This window comes from Numida meleagris, chromosome 3 (genome assembly GCF_002078875.1).
Source record: "Numida meleagris isolate 19003 breed g44 Domestic line chromosome 3, NumMel1.0, whole genome shotgun sequence".
NCBI classification, from domain to species: Eukaryota; Metazoa; Chordata; class Aves; order Galliformes; family Numididae; genus Numida; species Numida meleagris.
Genome location: NC_034411.1, coordinates 88,658,087 through 88,677,465, shown reverse-complemented (window position 1 = coordinate 88,677,465; position 19,379 = coordinate 88,658,087). Strand labels below are relative to the sequence as shown.

Sequence of the window (19,379 nt, the reverse complement as noted above, 5' to 3'; positions counted from 1 at the left end):
AAGGTCTCAAAGTACAGTTCCTCCTAGGCAACGAAGTACTTTCTGAATGCATTTCATCAAGAGTCTCTTCACAATGACAGATAAATAAAGAAATCTGCCCTTTGAAAAGATGTAGGAAACTCAGGAGAGGCGCACTACTTTCTAGATTTGATAAATACAGGATTATAGAAGTTTTAAATCTTCATTTTGTAATGATAATCACATTCTTCTATTGTGTTCAAAGCCATAAAAGGAAGAATGCGTGCGCTTCAGTGAATAAGCAGTATTAAAAAAAAACAGATCAGGTTAGCCACATTTTACAGTACTGCTATTTATAAACATCAAAGCCTGGAAAATAAATAAAGAGAAACCTTGTGTGTATGATTTGCCATATCAATTCAAAATTGCAGGCTACTCTACATACAATACTTCGTTATGAATAATCAGATATTCTACCGCAAAATCATAATAAATTAGAAGCAACCTAAAAATATAGAAGATGTCCATTTATTTCTGACTCACAGCAATAAGAAGTTTTAGAAAACAAGACTGTCAATTGAGTCATATTTTGCTCAGTTTAATTGAACAGTTTAGTTAAAAAGTAACAAGGACAAAAAGCATTTAAGGAGAATAAGGAAGAAAGGAAATACAGCATTACGCTCCTGAAACAGCAATCTCACCTTGGAAAAGATGTCACGGTGCAAACAGCCTCATTTTCTTTCAGCACTGAAGCGGCCTCTTGCCTCCTTTTCCTCATGTTGTCTTGTACAGTGTTGAATTCTGACATGGTTCCCCCATACGGCTGCCCAGGTGTGCCTTCAATCATATAGCTTCCATATTCTGGTCGCCAGAGTGTTGGGTGGCTTTAATACGTAAATAGCCTTATTTAAATATTTGTACAACTTTAAAGAAGATGGATTACTAGCATAAGTTTCAGACAAATGCGAACTGTAAGAAAAATCTCCTAAAGCTGATTAGCTGATGGAGTACCACGATGTACACTCCAATGGATCTCACCACTGGGAGACAGTTAAGAGAAATGAAGGCAGTTTTGTGCTAGAAAGTTTGCTGTACAATGCAGTAAGGAGAATTTGCTTATGTCATCTTGCAACCACCTTCAGTATTTGTCTCAATCTTTTGTTTCTTGGGGTTTTAACTTGCCACATCACAAAGCAAGGCAAGTTAGGCCCAGTTTCTTCCTTCTGCTGCTAGTGGAAACTTGGTCAGATATCACAACTTTATGAGGTTAAGAAATGAAACAAAGTTTAAGCACACCATTAATCTCCCCCCAAAACAGCTTGCTTTCTCAACAAACCACCCCACCTCCACTGAGGAGGAAGGCAGAGAAGCATTTCCCTGCTGCTCCTTCACAAAGTAGTGGTTTCAAGCACACAGATTTAAAAGCGGAGGTATTTCTTCTTGCAGGCTTTCTACTCCCTCCACTGAGAAGAAAAACAGGCAAGCCTTACTGGATGATATGGGCTAAGGTACCTAGCAAGAAGCAGACAGGCCTGAGGGACAAAGACCTTTCATCACCACAGCAGTTTCTCTAACTTCCTCTAAGCGCTAGCTCTTTTCAGCCAAAACACTTCACTATCTCTGATCTCATTTCTCTGCTCTGGAAACATAGATCTGTTGCCATCAATTAGAAGACACTGCAGTTCTACAGCTAGCTTAAGCAGGGACATGATCTAATTGCTGCCGCAAATTCCACAGGAGAGCAGAGGATGGGGAAGAACTGCCCTGCCATCTTATGTCTATCTTCCTAATTCTGTTAAAAATGGGACAGCGCTCCTAAAGATGACAGCTCCCTTAGATAGACCTCATCTGCTCCTGCAGTTAGGGATACACTGAGAGCATACACGCGCTTCACTGGGCAGGAAGCTCTGGTATGCAAGCACTCCGTACACACCGCCACAAAACCAGAGCAAGACAAAACAAATACCTAAAACTGAAACTTCCGTGTGCTCATCATCACATCCTTCATTTTCACAGGGTCTAAAATAAAAAGGTACATGGACAACCTGCAGATGCACTCAAAACCTCCCACTTCCCACGCCCCACTCAAATCTGCAAATACCGATACCTGTGGCTTACAGTTTTACAAAAAGCAGACTTCAAGTTAAGTCAGCTGTACAAAATTCTGTACGGTATCACAAGAAGAGGAAGAAAAAGTAACAGGAAATAGCTACTCACTTGGGGTTTATCTTCTCCCCCTTGTCTTGCAGCGTTTGAAGAACTTCTTCGCCACACAGCACTAAGCGCACTTTCTTATTCTCATGGTCAAATTTTACTAACATATACTCCACCTTGTAAATACGAAAAAGAAAACAGCAGTTAGTGGTAGGGCTTTTTTCATAAACAAACTCTCATTGGCACATGATTGTAAGCATCAAGTATAAAGGGATGTCAAATGTCAGACTGAACAGAAGCTTAAAAAACCATGGCTAACTATGAATACGGTAAACAACACTGGAGAAGAGGGCTGCATGCTTATTTCATCTTAGATGCAGAACTGAAGTTTCTTGAAATATGACAGATTTTTTTTTTTTCTAACCGCGGACACTTCACAGAAAGATTGTGAATTTGTAAAGCTAAAACCCCATACAAACTGCTAACCACAAACGTCCCTCTGTCATCCCACAGGTTAGTCTCCGCAGCTGATAAAAAAAACCCTCATTCTACAAACAGGACATCCATTTATAGCTCCAGCAATTGACTGGTTATTAAGAATGGTGCAAAAGAGCCTCATTTACACTATGGGAAGTCCATGGTTGTAACAAACAGCATCAGGCTGCTATTAATGCACTCCAGCTCTTAGTATATCACAGGGGGCTTGCTTCAGTTTCCCTTTCAGAGCCTTTCTTCCATCCCTGTCTTCCTGACCTTATCTCACTGTGCATCAGGACCTCTGCTTGTCTGTGTTCCTGGCTGCCCCCTCCACTCACTCTAGTGTCATGCGGGAAGAGAACTCAACCCCACAAGCTGCTGCTGGAAGCAGTTGCAGTGCTGTCCCCCAGGCCTGAAGGAAACGGTCTGCCTAACAGGTTACCTGAAAGCTGCTAAACTTGGAACACCCTCATTTCAAACTTTCTAATTTTGATGCATGTTTGCTACCAAAACTCCCTTATGGACCTATAGAGCACTACCAAGCAGAGCACCCTGACAGCCACCTGGACATTATAACCTTTCAACACTTACTGACACAACTCTATTTTCTGACACTTATTTGGAAGGGGATGTTTTGCTTGCCAAGTAAAATCAGAAGTCGTAGATGGAAATGCATCACAAGAGTAATGGCTTTAAAAAGCCCTGGCTGGACCAGCTTTGATACACAATGCCTTGTGTTTGAGGCTCTTAAATCTCTGCTCCAGGTCTTTCACAACTAATCTAATGCAAACATCCAGCTCTAGTTATAAATTCAAACTGTACTTCCACAGCTAGAATTTACCAGCATTTGCACTCAGTTATGTTTTCTGACTTTGTCTACAAAGGCACCCAGAAGTACTTTCTGAATACCTCCCTCTACTTCAATGCCAGGAGCTCAGATTCACATAAGACACTGATTCTGAAGTGCCAGTGTACAAATCATCAGCAGCCACTTTTTATACAGAGGTCCGATGCACCTGGGAAAACAGTCTGGCAAAACACAGGAAAGCCTGTGCGGTGTTTTTCAGCACACTAAATACATTCGTGGGCTTCCTAGTCTTTGGTTACTTTGGCATTCATAGAAGAGTTGCTGCTAGCCACACTGACAATGAATGTAATACTCTGCCAGGATTTATGATTAAATCTTGAACAGCATGATCTGAGAACGTCTGTAATTCTACAGAATCTGATTAGACACAAATCCCGGAGGGACTCAATGAACAATCAGGCATGTTCTCAATACTTTTTAAGATCAAATCTTAATCCCCTTAAGATAAATAATGATTTCTAGTTTCCGTGCAACACGGAGTTTTCTCAGCACAGCACGTTTTGTGGTTTGTGTGCATTACGCCACAATAATCGACTCAAGATAAGTAAAGACAACAGCCAACCGGAATGCACTCAAGCATTGATTTAGTTATTATCAAGTGACACTTGACTCATGATTAGCGGCAATACAGAGGGACTTCTTTCACACTTCCTGGGTTCCTACCATAGTCAACATCAACTCCTGCTTTGGAAAAGCTTCAGCCAACTTACCTTCACTCCTAAGCTATAAGAGGTACTTAAGCGCACAATTCAAGTTATGAAGACAGATGTGTGACTGGGTATTGAGCCTCCTGCTCTCCTGGCCTCCACACTGTCCTTATGGCACCTTCTGGAAGGACTGAGAGCAGAAAAAACGCAAAAGAATTGCAGCTGTGTTTCAGAGACCCCAAAGGCCAACATTTGTCCGCTGTGTATAAATACGTTTCTGTGATTAGCCTCCTATCTCCAAAAACGCTCTTGTAATTTAACTACAATAATCTGGTAGTGAGAATACTGTCCTTCTCTATGAACTACATTACATACAGTTTAAAAGCATCACAAAAGAAAATAAACCAAAAGAATGTAAAGAAGCATTAAGCCTAGAAGACGGTAAGAAAGAAATGAAAACGTTTCATGATCTGAGTACAGTAGTGAATACATGCCATTTACGCATCTAGTTTTAAAACAACTGCTACTCTTGCCTCCAGAAACACTGACTAATTCTTCAAAGCTGTCTTAACACACAGAAGATCTGCCATTAAAATTAATGAGAAAGAAGAACTTCAGACAGCTGCCAACAATTAGAATTTGCCCACAGAATATCTTGCCAACAGACAGACTGACTGACTGGGCATTCTGAAAGAATTTAATTTAAGCTCATCAAAAGATTTAGCCTACAGCTAGAAAAAGGGAAACAAATTCACAGTTCACACACTATTACATTTAACTTGAACTCTTCATTCACAGACTTGGCATGTTTTTTATCCACAAACATGTTCAGAGAGTTGTGGCCAAGCTGAAAGCATCAGCACGCCTGTAAGTGCTTTGAGTCTGAAAGTCAATTATGTAGGTTTCACCTCAAACTTACATTTTGACAAACTCTTGCAGTTCACTTTTCTCCCTACTTTTAACTAGCCTACCTAGCAAGCAGCAAAATACATACTAGGTCAAATTACTAATGCACATGGCTAAGACGCATTACTTAGGTCTGCTAGGGAAGTGCACTCTGCTGCTTTAAGAAAGGCAGACAACGTAGATTCATGTACTCAGGTGGTGTTCCTGCCCCAATGCAAAACACCATCTGGAATGCATAGTATGAGGAGGATACCAGCAAAGACAAAAGGCTGCTCCCTGCAGTGGGGTGCACAACACAGTTCCAATACACAAAACCTTCTGACCAGGAAGGGTCTTTTCAGTTTACAGAAATGCTGTGGACGGATCACTGGGAAACGGAACAAGAAATTGGCCAGGAAGATAGACAAGTGAAAGCTGTAAAATCCCTCCAGACATACAGAAAAACTAGAAATAGGCTCAAATTCAAATGGTAAATAAATTTCCATACCAATAAATAAATTAAGTCACGTATAAAAGATCTACCCTTGAGCCAACATAAAGGAAAAATATCCCTTATCAGCTTCCTTCAACCACCAACTTGCAGTGCACCACAACTACAGAATATGTCCACATCAGTTTCACCCCATGTTTTCTAGAGCGGAGACCTTCACTATCGTAGAACAGAGTCACAGAACATCCTGAGTTAGGAAGGATCCACAAAGATCATTGAATCCAGCTCTCTGCGCCACACAGGACCATGCAAAATTCAAACTCCGGATCTGAGAGCGCTGCGCAAACACTCCTTGAACTCCGGCAGCCTGTTCCATGCCCACCGCACTCTGGTGCAGAACCTTTCCCTAACCTTCACCTGCCCCTCCCGACGCAGCTCCATGCAGTTCCCTTGGGCTCTGCTGCTGTCACAGAGAGCAGCGCTCAGCGCTGCCCCTCTGCTCCCTGTGAGGAGCTGCAGCCGCCATGACACCTCCCCTCAGTCTGCTCTGAATACACCAAGGGACCTCAGCACCCCTCGTATTTCTTGTCCTCCCACCATCTTCACAGGCCTCCTTTCAATGCTGTCAAACTGCTTTATGTCCTCTTATATAGTGGTACCCAAAGGCCACACAGCACCAGAGGTGAGGCTGCCCAGCAGGACAGCCCCACTCCTCACCCCATAGCCATGCTGGGCCTGGGGCACCTTACTGGCAGGACAGTTCCTAGAACAGCATCGCTTCATTTGTCAGGTTTTACTTCTTACAGTTGCCTACTGGAGAAATATAAGACTTTTCAAAGTTCTTTCAAGTTGCCTCTGTAAATATGACTGCAGGCAAGACTGAACCACCCTTGGCTGAGGAGCCAAACCTCTCTCTACACAATAAGCCGAGTAGCTGGGACTGGACTTGCCCAGCATCAACGCCAAAGCTAATTATTTTTTGGAAATGGGCAAACATGTCTAAAACCAGTACATTAGCTAGAGCTCATGTACTTGTATTTTATTAATTACATGTATTCTTTCTTCACAAAGCACACGACTTAAAACTGAAGACACGCCAGTCAACCAAAGTTTCAGTAGCAGTCCTCAGTAACAAGGAGAACTTGAATTGATCTTTGTCCAGCAGAGTATCGGTGTACAAACACTTGCCTTGGCAGGGGCCAGTTTTCCAGTATCAGTCCCCTTCCCAGCACACTCAATGTAACACTGTTATGCTAAGTACACTACGAGCAAAGTCTGATTGATATTCGAGTGCCAAACCTCTGCTCCAAAACATTAGACAGATGCTTTTAATGTACAATGCATTTGCGATGAGGAATTTCTGTATATAAATACACAAGGAAGCATCCAGACTTGCACATTGGTAAGCTCAGAAATAAGGAGCTGAAGAGGCTTAAATTATACAACAGAGGAAAATAATTTTTAAAAGAGTTATCTGAAAAGGGGCTGGTTTTGAGAGGAAGGTGTAAGTTTGCATGCTCTCTGCCTTGCTCTTCCCTCCTGGGAAAAAACCACTTCTACCCAGGCAAAAAAACTGACACAGATGAGTCACAGGAGACACAGAAGAGCCTGGGATGACTCACAGACGACCACTCTTCCTAGAAGACAACCTTACTGATGTTTTCTTCCCTAGCAGCGCCTTCACTGGGCAACCATTGCCACAAGTATTCGGAGCAATTACTTGAGTAACCTTAACAGCAGTTCAGTAGCTGTCTCCGGATTCATAATTCCCCCTTGGCCTGGAGCTTTAAAAAAAAATTGCAATCTTTTCCTGAGCACCGAACAAAGTCTCGAGGCTTTTGTTTACTATTCCCAGAAGCCACTAAAGCATTTAAAATCTTTTCATGTAGTATGCCTCACATATTAACGTCCACATTTAAAAGAAAGTTAACCTTCCTTCTTGAGAGCCTCAAACAAACAAAAAACCCGAACTCATTTCACTAGTTATTAAGCTCCATTGTGGCAAAAGATGTAATTCCTTAGAACATTTATTGGTCAGTTAATACATCATTAAAATGCCACATTTCATTAAAATGTGAGTCTACAGAAGAACAAAATTTTAATAATCTGACTGCTCATTAAAAAGCCCTACCGCAAGTCCACAGTGTTAACATGGAAAAAGCAGAGTTTTCTGTACTTGTCATACACGCAATGTTTTTTTAACGGTTACTTTCTTACCCACTGCTGTCATAAAACAGAGTCACAGTAATAACCAGCTCATAACATACATTTAATGAAAGGTTTGCAGGCCCACAAAGGACAGTCCAAGTCCTGAGGGAGAGAACTTGGGAAGAAAACAACTCTGGCGTCACAGCTGAAGCCGGTTTCCCATTTCTCATCAGCAAGCCCCCAGGTAACTCAGTGGCACAATGCAGAACACATCCAGGCTCATGGGATTGCAATCCCCATTTTCTGCCATTAAAACATTTTTTATTTTTTAAGTTTACTACTCAAATTTGTTTCCCAAAATGCTTTATTTTCATCAAATACCCTTGGAGCACCTAATCCAATAAACAGTCTGCAACTCTACACAAATCCAACCTACAGCAACCGTGCTCTTAAAGAACAGCAACAAAACTCCCAGTGTCACTGGTGTTTATTATGCTGACAGTACATACAAAGCTGAAGCGCTTCTGTACCACATAAAAGATGAAGATGCAGAGGCAGATGTAGCTGCAGAAGATGAAGAGGCAACAGAGACCTAGCTAAGGCCTCCTGCCCACTCCCCTCCCACTTGCTGACATTAGGTTTGCAGATTTTCTTTGCACGTGATTCAACGTGACAAGAGCATGTCCTGTGCTGCGTATACCAGGAAGCTGGGGTACTCAAAACTAAATCTGGAGGTTGTAACTATTTTTGCGTGCTTCTCCGGAACAAGATATGGGCACATTAGAGAACAAAGCGTCTCCTCTTCAATCGCTGCATTGTGTCACACCTGAGGTAATACTATAAATGACTAAGATGATGTTAATTTCACATTGTTGTATCAAACACAAATTTAGGATACTCATGAATTTTTAAATTTAAAACAAAAAAGCACAAGTCTTTCTGGCACAGTTGTATTTTCTAATTCACACAGGCTAGATATTTTTATAGACTAGTAATAGATCGTTTCTTCAACTGTTAACCAAGATGCTGCAAGCTTCTACATTGCCTCTTGCATCACAAAGTGAGAGAGAAAAAAAGACCAAGAAAACCCCTGTCCTGTACTCATGCTTCCTACTCAGCCTTTCTCATACTATTAACTGAGATAACACATCTGCACAGCAAGAAGAGCAAGACTGTGGCAAAAGAGGAATTATGTTGAAACAATAGATGGTAATTCCATGACAAGATGATGGCAATTCATTTGACATCCACACAAGGCAGGAAGTTCACTGTGAACAGAATATTTCTCTATGTAAAATATACAGGCAGCGGAAAATTAAAACTACTTTTATTCAGATCTGCGATTGTGGAGGAGGAAATCAATGCACACTGTGGGGCTTGGTCACTATTTATTATGAATTATGGCTTGTTTAGAGAAAATTGAAAAAAAATAAGCCCTTCAAAACATTTTCCATGAACTGCAAAATTAGCTTTCGAAAAAGCATCCGACTATAAACTATTTGCTGAAACACTCAGTGTAACTCAGCCAAATACATGTAGGATTAGACTAATAATCTTTACAAAAGCAATTCCAAACCTATAGAGAACAGTTTAAATAAAGAGAACTGAAAGCAGAAGCATAATAAGAGGCAAAGGACTTGTATCTGTATTTTCACTTGCTAAGATGGAAAGAACTGAGAACCACTTTTGCTTTCCTAACATCCTAGGGTAAAGAAAACACCAGGATGTACTAATCTCTGTGCTTGTGCTTTCTGCTGTTTGTTACTCTTCTGCAGCAGCACTTAGGGGAGCTTCCCAAATCCCAGCACATGGCCTCTTCTGGGTGCTCTGGAGCTAAACTACTCTCAGATCTGCATTCTCTCTCCAAATCTAAGCTTCCACATTTTCTTCAGCCTAACAGCTCAGGTCTTCTCAATATTAGGTATCTTGCATTTTTCTTCCTGTTCATTTGCTCCTCTCTTCCGGAGTCTCCTCTGTTTTAAGCTGATGAGGCAATGCAGGCTAGGCTACTGCAGCAAATTCCAGGTATTAAGAAAGTTATACACAGTAATTTCCAGAGAAACAGCCACCAGATCCATTTTCCACGGAGGCTGCAGAGCACTGCAGATATGTACCATGTTTTATGAGGAAACAGATCAGCACCTACCACACACGAGCAGTCTGAGGGAAGGTGCACACTACTTCTAGCAGGACCGGACAGAGCCGTGAGCTCCGCACCACTGTATTCTCAGCGCATCCAGCTGTGGTGGCTCATGGCTCAGTGCTACTGCACTACAACCTGAGCATGTCTTGCAATTTGGTCACAGAAGAACTGAGGAGGAAGCAGCTGAAGCAAATAATGAAGGAGGCTAACAGTTACAGTTGTGATGCAAAGATTAAAGCAAGGCAGAAATGGAGTTTCACAACTGTCAGCCAAAGCACCCAGGGAGGGAATAAACAAGCAGACTCTTCAAGGGCACCTACCTTGTTCAAATCAAGATTTAAGGAGATACATTTGCATTCATTAGCGTATTCAAACACTCAAAGCTTTCAAGCAGTGGCAGCTGATGCATTAAAATCATACCCCAGAAACACTATTCTAATAAACAGCAAATGCAGCTATGAAAATATAAAGGAAACAAATTACTTGTAAACAAATAATGTCACTGTCCTTTTATTTAGGGAAAGCTCAGAGGGAAAGTATGAACAGGCAGACACGTGACACATAACCCAATCATTCATGAGCGCTGCTTTTCCTCACGTGGCAAGCAGGCAAGCACATTGATTAAGACAACTACCATTCAAATGCATCCAGACATGCTGCATCTGGCAGGGAGCCATCGTGAGGAATTTCTGCATGAAAGAAATTCAAAAATGCATTGTTTGGGGAATTTTGCAGGGGGAGGGGGAGACTAAAAGTGATTGTCTTAAAGTGACAATAGCTCAAATGCTAAAAAAAAAAAACTTTTAAAAATGATGATATATTAGTGTTTTTGCTAGCAGAAGACTCCCATGAAAAGCTTTCAAAGCAATTTCTGCAGAGCATTTTGAACAAAGTGAGATTATGAGCTCTTCACATAGAGATCAGGCTATTTGTTTTTTTTTTTTTTTCTTGAAAGGAAAATCTATTACTGATAGCCAGGAAAATAGAAGAGCAATAAATTGCTTTTGTATTTAGAACATATACAGTAAAAAGCTAATTAGAAAGTTTCAGATGAATGTTAAAGAAACCTCATGAGCGATGTGAAAATTGTTTAAGTGGTTTGGTCAGAGGGACGGGTATCTTGCAGCATGTGGAGCTTTGTAAATGAAAGCCTTAAGAAACTGCCTACTCTTGTCATCCACGTAAGTGTCCCTCTTAGATGTAAAGTTACTATGTGGCATCCTGTGCCACTGGATATCTAAGCTTTGTCCTTTTAAGATAATTGCTTTATATCTGCTGCTTCTCTGTTCCATTAGCTTACCCAAATTTCTTGTAAAATAAGGAAAGCTGAATGCTTTTTCTGTATGTCACAGTGCTCTCTTGAACCTATTTCTTATTTTGTAAAAGTTTTCTCTCATCTCTGCCTGAATACCTCCTTGCACGTCTCTCGCTAGGCCTCTGCAGAGAAGCGGTGACCAAACCTTCAGCTGTGTGTTTTAGAGACAGGAGCTATACTTACTTCTTACACCAGGTGAGCTAGATTAATCATTGTTAAAAAATGCTCTATAGATTTTGTCTCCGGTTTTAAATAGGTAACAGACATTGAACAGGAGCCTCAAACCATGTGCATCTGAGCCCAAATTCATTTCCTTCAGTTGTAGTGTTACTTTACCAGCCTGAAATTCTGTAGGCCGCGGTGCAGCATCACTGATCCCAGCACCTTGCTGCTCCTGTCTGGAAAAAACAAAGGCCATGAACTGCAGCAAGACGTTAATGCTGTAGCTAGGTCCTCGAGAAGAATTATTCAAAAGGATGAGGTGCTCTTTTCGAGCCCAGGCTTTTATCAGGAAAAAGGAGAAAACTTTAAAGATCTTCTCCTCAGAAGTAACACCCGTGGGTCACTTTGCCAAGAACCCTCTGGCTTCTCTTCTCGCACCTTCTGAGAAAGGATACTTTGCTGCTTGCATTAAGAAGCGCTGAGCAGAAAATGTTCATTTCCATTCTCAATTTATAAGGTATAATTCAAAAAAATTAGTAAATAAGGAGCAGAATAAATCGGAAGTAAAAACAGGGAAAGAAAGCAGACCAAAAGAAGCTAAAAGAAGAGACTGAGACATTGTGCAGGAAACAAAAAGCAACCCACAAAAGAATGTAGTCAGGATGAGTACCACTTGAAAGCAGTATGGGAGCACGTTTCATAGTGTCTCACAAAATTCAGTATCAAATGAACTAAAATTCACATGAAATAAGTCCACATCGCCACAAAGACAACAACTGAAGATGCACGATGCATTGCACGGCCTAACACCAACAGCAGCAAGACTCATGCAGCAAGGAGATTGTTATGTCCAATTTCATTAAGCAAGGCAGAGCAAGTCAGAGTGCCATCTAATTTACGTGTACTTTCAAATAAAACCATCCTGTTTGCTCACCCTTGCTCTCTATAGCTTTTACTCTGAGGGGGATCTCCCTCCAAACACTTTCATATACTCTTTACAGTTTTTTTTGAGCCTTCAACATCCCTTCTCCAGCTCTTCTTGCTTGCATCATTTTCCCAGCCCAGACAGGCATTCAGCCTGCAGAGCATCAACCTGTCCCGTTCAGGGACGGCAAGAAAACTTGAATTATCACACGTAAGTACTAATGGATGCGCACCCACATATGTAGATCTGCAAGTGATGTTGTTACTCTGTACACACACACCCACACAGCACAAAGTGACGGAGCTGAGCCTAGCCAAGAGCCACTCATTCCACTTGTCTGATCTGAATGTCCACATTAAGCTGCAAAGTAAAATTTAAGCAACAGCTGTCAGCTAGAGGAATGCAAACAGCAGACCAGAGGCACTGCATAGCACAGTAGTGCACTAGTACACAAGACAGCTTTCAGCAGAAAAGCTTGGAAGCAACTGGAGTAGGTTTTGCCTTACTCTCAAACAAACTTTTTAAACTTGGTACCACTAACACCTGCCAAGCAGCACGATCCAATTGTTTCCTGTAGTGCCTGCTACCTCTGCTAATACACACTAGTGAAAAGGTGGAGGTTTTTGCATTTGATGCACAAAAAAAAAAAATTAAAATATTTAATGACTGTTTTCTCTGAAAACACACGGTTAAGCATGTATTGTTGGTGGGGAGAGAAGGATGAAAAACCTCAGGAGAATGTGAGACAGACATTAAGGCAAGGACTATAAAGAGGGGTTTAATGATGGATAATGAGACAGTTCGATGCTTTGTATTTTCCACAGCCAGGAGATGCCAAGCATAAATAGGGGGTTTTAAAGTAAATGAGGCAGAAGGATAATTAAGGGGCAAAGGACACCTACCTGCAAACACAGCTTCAAAGAGATGCTTAGAAAGATTTTTTTTTTAAGGAAGTCTTATTCTGCAGTATACTTGCAACATTTTTTTTTTTTAAAAAAAAGTTCACAAAAATTTCATGATTGTAGAAAACAAAGCCCCCAGAAAAAACAGACCCCAAAAAGCCAAGATCGGTTCGGCAGAGCCCTTGGCTCTCCTAACACCACAAGCAAGAAGCTGCCTGTCTCAGAGGCAGCAGAGCCAATGCTTCAACCTCTCCAGCTCTGTAGTCAGGGTCTAAAGCAGCAGTGGGAGCCGCAGCGCTGCTCAGCTTCATTCAGAACAAGTGCCACCACACCGCTCTGTCAGCACCTCTCCTTAGCACTCCTGTCTGGCAGCAGGAGGCAGACAGCGACACAGCAGCTCCCTGTAGTTTCATCTGGGACCACGAGTGGAGTCTACAGCAGTTTACAAGCATCCTAAAGGACCACCGCTGCTCTCGTAACAAGTCTTACAGCATATGCTGTGTGATAGAGCCCTGATGATAATACGATCAAGGCTAAGGCTGCCTCTTTCCTCAAAAGCAGACATCATATTTTCTCTCCACAATGGCTTTAGCGAGATGGGGACAATCTGCCCAATATTTGCATTGTCTGCAGTGAAAGACAAACTCAGTGCGTGCTACAGAAGTAGGGTTTTGCTTGCAAGTAGTCCTTAAAAATGAAGTTGAACAAAGTATCTTCTGCCAAATTATGTCACACTAACATCTTGTGAACACAGAAGTAATTTTCTTTATCCTGGTTTCATTGCTATCATCATGTGAGGCCTGTCATCCTTCTCCTTGATTTCTGTCTTCACGAGTTTTTAAGACAATAAGATGCCCTCAGGCTGTGACTTTATACACAAGGGTCAAAGAGCAGAGAAGGCAAGTTAGTGACAACTGGCCAGCTCTCAACTGGACTGTGTAAGTGCGGGTCCACTTTCTAACAACCAGAAATGGGAAGAAAAAAAGTGAAAACAAGTTTACTGCTTTCCCCACTAGCTGCCTACAGCACAGAAAGCTACACAGACATGATTCTGCTTTGCACAACTGCAGAGTGGCAAATGCACCCAGCACGCTAATGCGCGCCTTAAGGCTGCACTATATAAAAATTGTATGATGCAGTAGAACCAAGATAAGCTGCCACACCTGAGGTTACTATCATTTGCTAAGATCACACCTAGGCAATGCACCCAGTGACTCAAGCGAAGCAACGCTCACTCAACAATGGGCTGCTGCTGCTCGCCCGCTCATCCACAGCTCCCAGTGCTTCCCTCACCTTAACCAGGGCCTGCTGGATCGCTGTGAAGTGCTGCTGAGAGAACAAATCATGCTAAAGACACGACCTGGTGCCCAGTCCTTGGGTCAGGTCCTGAGCTTGGGCAGCGGTGGCAGTTCAGGGAGCAGCAGCCAGGAGGGACACCGAGCCAGCACACCTGCAGACCGACCTCACCTGAGAACACAAAGCCAACTTACATGTAACACTGAAAGTAGGCACCTCTGTTAAAGGCTCATGAGGAAACCCTCAAGTTCAGACCTGGAGTAGTAGGAGTACTCTCTGCTCCATTTTTACTCCTGAAACTACAACTCACGATGCTCTTCTCTGCCATACAGGAGCTGTGGGAACACCGGTGTCAGACCGGGCCAGATCTGCGCGTTTCAATTTGCCTCGCTAAGCCCTGAACTGCCAGCAGCTGCTCAGGGCAATACAAGTAGGACACGAGGTCTCTCACCACGCAAGAGGAGAGCAGCGTTTTCCATCGGCAACGAGCACCCGCACGCACCCAGCGCTGCTCCCAGACGGCCGGGGCTGTCGCCAGGCACAGCTCGGTGAGGCGGCATCACAAGGCGTGGATGCGGCGGGCAGGCCCCCGTAGGCCTTTACAACCGGACAGCGCCGAGCCGCTCCGTGCCGGGCAGGCGCAGGGCAGCCCCGCGGAGGCCGCCTCCAGCAGAGCTCACGGGCGGCCTTCCCCGCCCCGCCGGCCCCGGACGCCCCGCGCGGTGCCGCCGAGGCCCGTCCCGGCAGCCGAGCGCGCAGGGCCCGCCCGCAGCAGCACGCCCGCCTCCCGCGGCCCCTCGTTCACCGGCCCCGGGGGGAAGCGGGGCCGCGCGCGCGGCCGAGAACGGGCGGCGGAGCGCTTCCCTCAGGGGAAAGCACGCTCCGGGAACCGCGAGGCGGCCGCGCTACGGCACCGCGGGCGGGGGAACAAAGGCGGGGCAGGGCGCGGGGAGGCCGTGCCGGGGGGCTCACCTCGTCGCCCCACTTGAGGACGTCCTTGTGGCGGTCGCGCAGCGCGCGGTAGATGTGGAGGAACTGGAGGATGCCGTGCTTCCGCACGTGCTCCGCGTGCCGCCGCGTCTCCTCCCAGCTCAGCGGCGAGCCCTGCGACAGCAGCCCCATGCCGACCACGGGTAGCGAGGGAGAACGGAAACGAGCGACGAGCGGCACCACCGGCTCGAAGCGATCTGCGCTCGGTGCCGCGCTGCGCGGCGAGTCCGAGCCCGGCGCCGCACGTGACGGCGGCAGCGCGTCAGGCCGTGACTCAGCACTTTCCGCCGGCAGCCCCGCCCCGCCCCGCCGCTCCGCCCGGCTCCTGCGCCCCGCGGGTAGCGCCGCGGGAATGACGGCGGGGATGCCGTTGCTGGCCGTGCGAGTGGTCCCGACTGGCCCTCCGGAAGGGTCAAGGAACGCAGAACGCTCCCTCCTGCCAGACCAAGGCCGGGAAGGAGCTTATGCTCTTCCTTCCTACGCGTTTGTCAGTATAACAGCCTGGCTGCAGCGAGATGGGCGCTTGGGTCCTCTTGAGACAAATAAATAGATATGTTTCACGGTTAGGAGATTCCGGCGCGCTCCCGGTGCCGGCAGTACCTCGCCCTGCTGAGCCGTTGGGGCTCGGGCCGCGTTGCCCGCGCTGCGGTTGCGTCCCGTTGTGCCGAGGGGAGGGAGGCCGCGCTGTGCCGCAGTTGATTGCCTCGGGGGGAACCGGAGCAACGTTCGTCTGGGGGGAGAAGGAGGAGGGGAGTGTCACGGTGTGCGTTGTAGGCTTGATACAAAATGGAAGAAGGGCTGTGTCACTGCTCTCAGAAGTGTCATCTAAATGAAGAGACGAGCAAGGAGCTGAAGCTTAGGTGAAGGGAGAGACTTGCTTCTGAGGAGGCTGTCCTTTCTGGGCACCATTAAAAAGCGAGGGATGTAAGGAAGTTTGCGAAGTAGACAAGGGCTCAGACGTGGCAATTCATTCTGCCTGAGCCCTGTTTTTCATTCTATTTACACGGCTATTTCTTTGTAGGCCTTCAGGGAAGGCATGGCTGGCATGCAGTAGGATTGCATAGTTAAGGGTTTGAGGATTAGTAGAACATTTGAATTGTGGTATACCTACTAATGGATGAATTGTCTTATTAGCTATTCCCTTAACTGAAAGGTTACATAGACAAAAACTGCTTAATTGTCTCTCTTCCAGGATTTGAGGTGCCTCGAGGATAGGACAGGCTCCTAACGCATTAAAATAATAAACCTAAAGTGCATTAGTGGAAAGGAGAAAATACTAAAGTAAAAACCACTGGAATTTGAAATATGTTAGTTATTTTTTCAATGACTAAAATTTGCATTAAAAGAGCGGTGTTGACAAAACCATTGCAACAAGAAGGGCAGGGACCTCTTTAGTTAAAACTGTGCACTGCTTTTTGGGGCTTACAGCTTTGTTAAAACTCATGGTTGTGACTACGGTTTTCATGGCTGATGTCCAGCTGAAAGCACTGTGCTGCTGCTGGTAGATCTGAACAAGGCTGGTTGACTTTGAAGGAGAAGAAGATAATCTCTTCCTTTAGTTCCAAAATTCCCACAGCCTTTTTGATTTTTGAGAAATGAGGAAGTAAGAAAATCTTCACGCTTTGCAACAGAAGTCTGATGAAAGATATTGCTTATGCAGAGCCTACTTCTACTTTCTTTGTGCTATGAGAGGACAAAGTGACTGCATGCATGGTCCCTTCTATTTGAAGCCATTTGTGCCAAAGGATGGAGACTGAAATGTCAGTGCCACCACACTGCCACCCAGTCTCAGGTTTTCTATAGGTTTAGTGTCCAGATGGCTGCACCTGAGGAGTCCCATCAATACCAAATGCATCTAAGCAATGTGAAATGGCTCTGCCAGTGGCCTCTTTCCTTCTCTTGTGGCAGTTCTGGTTTTGGAGCAAATGTTATTATATCAGAGCAAACTCCAGTTGTTGTCTTATGAATCCAGGTGAACGTGTCTGGGTTACCTAGGACTTATGCTTTCCATTCACTTGACTGGTGGAGTGCTGTGTTGCTAAGTTTTTGAAAGGTTTGGGTATTTGTTATCATCCCAAAGTGCCTTGAGTGTGCTAGTGTCTGTAATTGTTCTGTACATTTCCAGCAACATACACAACATTTCCAAAGTAAGATCAGCTTTATGGTAATGCAAGATGCTATTAAGCAGTCCATACTCTTCAGCTGACTGCTAATGCTACTCCTCATCCTGAAATTCAGGAGCTCATTTTTAGTGGTTTTCTCTTGCCTTTTATTCATATTATACCAATTCTTGAGTTGTTTCAGTGTAGTTCTCTACTTTTTTCCCCCATCCTTGTGTGCTTATCAGTTACTGAGCTAGTATGCTGTTTATGACAGAAAACCAAGTTATTTTCCTTCTGCACCATTAAAGCTGATAAAAATATAAACTGTTTTCTCACATTGTAATCTTTAGCCTCACAGTGTAACATATGAGCTCTGTTTATGAAGTGTTTACTGTCTTCAGCTGAAGCTCCTTCCAGTTCTAAATATATGTGTTCTGGCAGTGCTGGGATACGTGTAGCCTTTTCTTCTGCAGGGAACCGTGCTGTAGAGGAGTATAAGTCATTCTAAGGCTGACAAGCATCACATGCAGATGTATTCACTTATGTATAACATAAAATATGACTTCAAGGTGCACAAGTATCTTGTAATATCTGCCTGTGTTCCTATTGTAGCATAATCATTTCTAGTCCACTTAATGTGATGTATAATTGCTTCCAATACACTTAATATGGAGGACGAAAAAGAAAAAGCTTTTCCAAACATACATGCAGGGCTTTGGTTGATGTTATGAGTTTAGCTCAGTACCAATATTCCTAGCCCCAAGATGTGAGTTTTTCTTGACAGTGCAAAGGAAAATCTAGATTCATCTTTGAAACAAATTGTTTACTAGAAAGCTATTTTATGGGGAAGAAATACATCCTCCCCAAAAATGTCCTTTATGTAAACATAGCAACATGGAACTTTAATAAGGCAGATTCAGTCCAAATTCACTTTATTGTGACAAGATGTGTATTATAACTGGGTCAAACCATTTTATTTGGTCCTGATCTCTTGAGTAGATGCTTTTCAGTCCCAGCTAGGGATTCTGTTCCTCGTTCTGTATCTGTAAGCTGTATCTGCTTACCGCACATCAAATTATCATTTATTTAAGGATGTGACTTTAGTATGTTTTCAGTGGTAGGGTGTTGTTTTTTTTGTTTGCTCTTTTTTACCAATTGGGCAGTTAGGATAATTGCTCTAATTAAATTACATGTCCACTTAAATAAATATCAGCTTTTCCTTTTTTGTTGTTATCTCTGCTCTGATTTAAAATGGAAACTTAATGGAGAAGCCTTGCCTTATACGAAAAGGAACACAAATTATTTGCATCCAACTATAAAAAGGATTTTTTTTTCCCAGAGATGGAAAAATCATTTTCAGGTTAGACTCAGCTGAATGTTTATAATAGTGTTGAGGCAGCATGATAACACCCAGAGAGGGCTATGCCAGGAAACAAATATTTTAAGAAATAAAGATGTACTGAAGTTACAAAATCCTAGGTGATCTTACTGATCCTTGCCTTGAAAACCATTAGAAAAGCATTCTAAAACTATCTGCATTCTACTAGAATTTCTACTAGATGAAGATCAGTAGAGATCTGGAAGAGTTTTCCAGCTGAAATAGTTAAAGAAAAAGGCCTATGTATTTTTAAGTTGGAGATGATAGGGTTATAGGAAGAGAGTATATGGCATGGTACCTGTAACAGTGAGCAGTTGGCTTTAGCGTTTATATGTTCCTGTCTTCCTAGAAACTCCCCAGAGTATAACCCACTTCATCTTTCAAGTATCTGCTAAGCTGTTAAAATCAGCTGCCACTAAATCTAAATAAAGTAGCTTGGAGCTTTGAGAATATACTCGTGAGAAGAAGCTAAAGACTCATAGGTGAGACCAGGCATAGAATCATAGAAACGCAGAATGGTTAGGGTTGGAAGGGACTTTAAAGATAATCTAGTTCCAAACGCGTGCCGTGGGCAGGAA

At 43.6% G+C, this 19,379-nt stretch overlaps 1 protein-coding gene across 4 annotated transcripts in view; it reads right to left on the bottom strand.

The window, feature by feature from the left end:
- The window catches only part of GCLC (glutamate-cysteine ligase catalytic subunit), a 32,306-nt gene extending 16,853 nt beyond the window's left edge, over positions 1-15,453 (bottom strand). Inside the window, exons 1-4 of one of the 4 annotated variants that reach the window (XM_021390810.1) lie at positions 15,304-15,428; positions 14,329-14,502; positions 2,176-2,288; positions 660-842 (exon numbers count right to left, since the gene is read on the bottom strand). In XM_021390810.1, coding sequence (XP_021246485.1) covers positions 660-842; positions 2,176-2,279 — 287 coding nt within the window. In that variant the 5' untranslated portion in view covers positions 2,280-2,288; positions 14,329-14,502; positions 15,304-15,428. Of the gene's footprint in view, positions 1-659; positions 843-1,924; positions 1,978-2,175; positions 2,289-4,167; positions 5,855-14,328; positions 14,503-15,303 lie in introns of those variants that run through there. The other 3 variants (XM_021390808.1, XM_021390809.1, XM_021390811.1) reach the window with 3 other exon arrangements.